Source organism: Nanorana parkeri, unplaced genomic scaffold (assembly GCF_000935625.1).
Source record: "Nanorana parkeri isolate BGI_ZX_2015 unplaced genomic scaffold, ASM93562v1 scaffold48, whole genome shotgun sequence".
Classification (NCBI taxonomy): Eukaryota; Metazoa; Chordata; class Amphibia; order Anura; family Dicroglossidae; genus Nanorana; species Nanorana parkeri.
The window spans coordinates 1,759,771-1,766,038 of record NW_017306316.1 but is presented as its reverse complement, the minus strand read 5'-3'; the positions used below and the strand labels follow the sequence as shown (position 1 = coordinate 1,766,038).

General features: G+C 39.6%; 1 protein-coding gene across 1 annotated transcript in view; it reads left to right on the top strand.

The window, feature by feature from the left end:
* Positions 1-5,630, top strand: part of COL26A1 (collagen type XXVI alpha 1 chain) — a 299,832-nt gene extending 294,202 nt beyond the window's left edge. Inside the window, exons 13-15 of the mRNA XM_018573790.1 lie at positions 351-395; positions 1,576-1,660; positions 5,210-5,630. Of these exons, the coding sequence (XP_018429292.1) occupies positions 351-395; positions 1,576-1,660; positions 5,210-5,364 (285 nt within the window). The 3' untranslated portion in view covers positions 5,365-5,630. The remainder of the gene's footprint in view (positions 1-350; positions 396-1,575; positions 1,661-5,209) is intronic.
* The last annotated feature ends 638 nt before the right edge of the window (positions 5,631-6,268 follow it).

Below are 6,268 nucleotides of genomic sequence, written 5' to 3'. Positions count from 1 at the left end.
GGCTGGCTCCACCCAGCTGTCAGGAGCAGGCTGTCGGCCGGCCAATGGCCGGCCGCTCGGCCTGCTTCGTCTTTCAGCACGGCTCAGCGCTCGACTGAGCCGCTCGGCCGTGATCGGGAGCTGTACGGGCTATTGTGAATAGCTGTACAGCACCCCCTCGGTTCTCCTGAACCGAAGGGGTCCTGGTGCCGAAGCTAGCCGAAGGATCGGCCGAAGCTACGGCCAGATCCTTCGGCAGCTTTGTGAATAGACCCCTAAGTGAGACAACTTCAAATTTGTAAAATTATGTAATTATGTAATATGTATGCTAACTGCTTTATGTTGTATTATGTTGCTGCATCTTTCATTAGGGGGAACCTGGCATGAAAGGAGAAGAAGGACATAAAGGAGAAGATGTAAGTGTATTTTTCTGATTTGTTTGTGGTAGTGTGGCTCTTACCCCCTAAGAAGCTACTGGATGAATCAGGCCCACATAACCTGTCAAGGGCACACTGTTCAATAGTTGCCCCTAACCACTCTCTGACCCACCAATGGTGACAGATTAACTGACTTCCATGCTGCTGATCTTTTTCTTGCAGGGAATTTATTTAATAACTTTGGAAAAAAGGGTTAGGGCAGAGGACACCCATGGACTTGCAGAGTCCAAAAAGAGGACAAAATTACTCACAGTCTTAAAAGATAATAAATCTTTAAGCCAAACTGGCAGTCTGTAAATTTAGCTCCTGACAGTAAGATGCTAGATATTGCAGCTACCGGTTACTTGGGGAGAAATCACAATACTTCAGTCAAGGACCAAGCTTAGGCTCTTTATTCTGGCTGATGTTCCCCCATGTCCTGCCCATCCACAAGTTTCACACGCTAGGCCTTGAACCCAGGCCTCAGTCCAAGCACGTCACCTTCCACAGGTAGAAAGCCTAGGAGGATCAGACAATCCACAGCATCCCCTACCCAGGCAGGGGGCCCGGGAAAGACTGACTTCCCAAGGTCTCTCCCCAAATATTTATATCCTCTCCCAGTACAGCTTAGGAGAGACCCTAAAATGCCAAACTATCAACAGGCAGACTACAGCCTGTCAATTTCTAATTGTAAATAGATACTCCTCAAAAGGGTTGGTAAGCTGCAATATGTTACATTTTTGTTTTGGAGTTTATATATGCTTTATGGACCTCTGCAGCTAATGCTGTAGTTTTTTATCTTATTTACCTCTCCTTTCTCAGTCATTTTACAGTGCCTGGTTTGCCATCAGTGACACTGAAAACCTATTGCAATTCTGGCAGTGTATGGCACTCACAGTAGAAACACTAGATGTGATGGGATTAATAGTTTACACAAGAAGGAAAACACAGTGTTTTTACTTCTGGTTCATCTCACAGATTGAGATGAGGGTACTGCATTTCTAGCAAGATCAACTGCTATTTTCTGTACTTGCTAAAAATGTTCTTACCCTGAAAAATTAAAACAAATGCAGTCACCACATTTAAGGACTTTTAAACTTCAATATATTACACGTGTTTTTTTCCTGTGTTTGGTTAAACTCAGTTCTTTGATTTATTAACTCAAAAATTCCTCCCATAGAGTGAAGCCGTACAGCAACTTAGAGAAGCAATGAAGATTTTAGCAGAACGAGTGTTAATTTTGGAGCACATGATAGGAATACATGGTGAGTATAACCATCACAACAAAAAACATATTTGCATGTTAATTAGACATGTGCGATTCGGTTCGTTCCGAAATTCGTTTTGGTAAACTAAACTAAACAAATTTTTTTTTTTTTTCAAAACGAAACTAAACTAAACGAATTTTTTGCTGGTGCACATGTCTAATGTTAATATCTTTACCAAAGAAATAATGGATAAGCTAAACAGGGATTTTTAGCCACCCGGAGTTTCACTAGAGATCGTTGGGTCCCATAGCAAAAATTTGATGGGATATTTAATATTGTTATATTATTGTTACTGCTCTTGCACACAATTACTCTGTAACAGTAAAGCTAGGTTCACACCTAGGCGATTGAGCTGGTGAGCTGTTTTCGTGCGGTTGTTGTGCACGATTTTGTGTGTACACTTTTGCTTTGAAAACTTTGCGGCAACTGCCCGAAAATAGCTCCTGCACTCTTTTGCGCGACAGGCAATTTCTACCGCACAACAAATCACAAAGGTGTGAACAGCTTCCATAGACTTGAATACAAATCTCTGTTTTGTGCGATATCAGGCGGATTTAGCCACGCGATAAACCGCCTGAGTGTGAACCTTGCCGCATACAATCTTCTTAAAACTCTATAAAAAGGGATTTGTGACAAGGCTCCTCGTGTGTCTGATATCAGCTCTTCTAAACTAAAGACTACACAGGGGTACAGGGTCAATGTCAGTGGAGATCTCTCCAACCCTCAAAACTACAAGGACGTGTGTGATATGTGTTATCTTTACATGCACACATTTGTTTCTATTTTTAATTGCCTCAACAACCTGCCTAATGGGGCCCCCTCTCATATATGCTGCTATGGCTATTGTCACATCGCCAACATTGCAGAACTGCTGTGGGAAAAATAACTGAACGTGCTGACTATGGATCATGTGGCCCAAATAGGAGCACGGGTGGACATGCTGTTTAGCGTTACATGTACATGTATACTCATATTATTTTCCCTGCTCCCACTATATCCGAGGATTTATTGAGTAAAGTGGACCTAACATTTGATCTAAAGTCTGCTTTGACCTTGTAAATTCAAAGTGAGCATATAAGGAAACTTTTTTAACTTTTTCTCCAAAACTTGCTTTTGGCCTTTCACCCTCCTGCTTCACTGTTGGTCAGTTAGTCAGTCAGTCACATTAAAGGACTAATAGGGAGTGCTGCAAGATTTGCATATAACTTAAATGGCCTACATTTTGGGATTTACTGGTCATTTTGAAATGTAGTTTTCACTGAACATGCAATGGTCACTAGAAGAAACTTTTATAGATGTATGTATGAAATGTACAAGATTCAAAATGTGGAAAAGCAAGCAATAAAAATCATGAAATGTCTCATCGTAATTATCTTCAGTTAAATATGATAGCTCAAACATGCACCCACGCAAAGCATATTAAAGTTTATCTTTCATTTATTTTTATCATTTATATGGGGAAATCCTGCATCCATTTACAGAGTATATAGGCCATTCTTGACGTTCTTTGCCCTCAAAAGAGTTTACAATCTAATGTCCAAACCTCACTGCTATAGTCCTACAGACACATGCACAGTGAGGACAGGAAAAGTAGAATCCTGTGTATAGGCAAACCTTTGTCAGTTTAATATTTTATCTTTATCCCAATTGGGAGATTTCCCTTCACTTCCTGTTCTGGAGATACAACAGAGTGCAAGAGAAAATCTCTTCAAAGGCAGTTGTTACAAGAACAGGCTCCCCAAAGGAATTTTTCCCCTCACCTTTACATTCTGATGACAACTGTAAAATTAATTTTCTGTCCCAGTGGCAATGGCTCCCAGGACAAATAGAGAGGGTGAATTTCCCCAGTAGGTACCCAGAGAGCAATAAAATTGGTTCTAACCCTTCCCTACTCTACCCAAAACATAAAGAAAGTTTAGGCTATACAGTTATAATCAAAATTATTCAACCCCCATTGCAAATCAGGTTGATTGGCAAAATGTACAGATTTTCAGTTGTTTGCAATGAACAAATCAAACAGAAGCAATTGGAATAGGTCAACACAACAAATGTTTCAAGTGGTTTCCCCAAATTTAACTGAAAATGCAACTTTTAATGACTTCTGCAGTCTCAAAATTATTATTATATTTTGCCATAAACCTGATTTGCATTGGGGGTTGAATAATTTTGGTTACATCTGTATACACAGTACACTTTAAATATTTTAGTATCCATTTGGGGTATTGCATTGTTGGTAGAAAAATAGAACACCTGTATATTAGCATAAAAACAGAATGTATATATTCGTAAAAAATAAGTCAAGGCAACTGGACTTGCTGTATTTTTCTTGAAGACATTTCACAGGTCATCCAACCAGCGTTGTCAATTCAAAATGACTTGTACAAAAAATTATCTGGCAATAAATATGGTGAATGTTGCTCCAATCCACATAATCTGTTAGTCGCAACCAGGTGTTGATTTCATTTGCATAATTGGAGTCTAGGAAGTGTTATTAACCTGCCCAGAAAATGGGTGTTAAAACAGCATTGTATGTGGCAGACAATAGAGCCCCCCCCCCCCACCTCTATTCAAGCTTGGCTTCTACATTTGTACATAAATGGCCTCTTTCACACCTCTTTTACACCTCTTTTAAACCAGTCCTCCTCTCTATCTAGGATGCATACTTGACTGTCTTCAAAGGAGTTACATTTTTCCTTTAGATGTAGGTATACTGCCGAATCCTGACCAGAGGGTTTTGCTCTTCTATGCTGTGCCATATGCCATAGAAGAGCAAAACCCTCTGGTCAAGATTCGGCAGCATACCTACATCTAAAGGAAAAAGGTCACTCCTTTGAAGACAGTCAAGTACGCATCCTAGACAGGGAGAGGACTGGTTTAAAAGAGGTGTGAAAGAAGCCAAGCTTGAATAGAGGTGGGGGGGGGGAGTGAGACATACATTGTCTGCTGCATACAATGCTGTTTTCACACCTCTCTCTGGGAAGGTTAATAGCTCCAATTATGCAAATGTAATCAACACCTGGTTGCGACTAACAGATTATGTGGATTGGAGCAACATTTACCAAATTTATTCCCAGATAATTTTTTGTACAAGTAATTCTGAATTGAGAAAGCTGGTTGGATGACCAGTGAAACGTCTTCAAGAAAAATACAGCATTTCCAGCTGCCTTGCCTTATTTTTTACAGATATACCATGCCCTGGATGAATGAGAACCTTCACAGACAATGTACATATTCATTGATGTGAAGATGGGGATTGAGTCCAGAGCCTGGTGTTTATGAATGTATGCATTGTTTGCTCCTAACTTGTTGTGGAGATGGTTGTTCTTTAAGCTGGTATAGATTTAGGATATCCTATAGGGTGCATATTTGATAGCTAACCTAGAAAAACCTAAGAATGCTCAGGAAGGGCTTGGTTCCAGACAAAGTGAAATAAAAGTTGGCCTGCTTAGCTAACTTCCCACATGACTCCACCCCCAAGCTAGGATACACATATTAAGTGTGATGATGATGCCTATTTAATTAAAGCATTTGCCCTTTTTTTTCTAGACACACTAGCGTTCGGAGAGCCAGGCTCAGGCCAGGACAATTTAGGCTCTGTTAACTCTAGGAACACAAAACTGAAACGTCAACAGCAACAAAGATACGAGACCTTGGATATCTTTTCATCACTGCTGGATGACAGTGAAAGACGTCAGAACTGATGATATGGACCTCATGCCTTGTTGCGAATTCGTAAACTTCCTGCCCACAGATCAAAGTTAAGCAATTTTTATTGCATAAAGATGAATTGCTAGAGCCTTCAAGAAGTTTTGTTATGTCAGAGGAAGAAATTATAATGGGAACTACATGCCTTAGTTTACTGCAACCTTCTTCTTTCTACAGTCAAAGTAATGTGGGTTTGTTTCAACATTATTGGGCTTACTCAGTAAATCAGCACAGGGAGCTATGATGTGGTGCAAAGTGCAGCAGACTGTTGCAACCACACATCAATCATCTCTTAACTGACTTGAGCAGAGAACTGAAAACTGGTTGCTTTGTGTTACTGCACCATGTATATCATCAATGCTCTTTTCTTAACCCAACTGATCTCAGGAAATTAGGATGTTATACAAAAGTACATTATAACTGAAAATATGTGCCTATCAATATATTACATTCTATTTTCTTTTTAATCACTGATTTTGCCACAATCAGTCAATTTACTCTATTCAATTCATCTTTTTAAAAGTCAAAAACTTACGGATGACATTTTATTCATTATAAGCCAGTTTTTACAACTGACTAACAAAAAATTGAACTTGCTCAATAATCATGCATATAGCTCAAACATACTTCCTGTACTTTATCGTAATTATACCCAATATACACTAAATTATTATCTTGACACTAATCTCAGGAGTTACATCTTAAAAATGAATTCAAGTACCCTAACTATTAACAAAAATGTGTCATATTTGTGCATCACTCAGCTGTAGATCATCAAATCACTTTTGAATTCATGCTGACACTGTCCTTCCTTCTGGAGGGTGGCTATTTTTGTTGCCCATGGTCCCTGTGTCTGCTGTAAAGTAGCCACCACTCCAAGCTCACTCCTGTAATGGACTA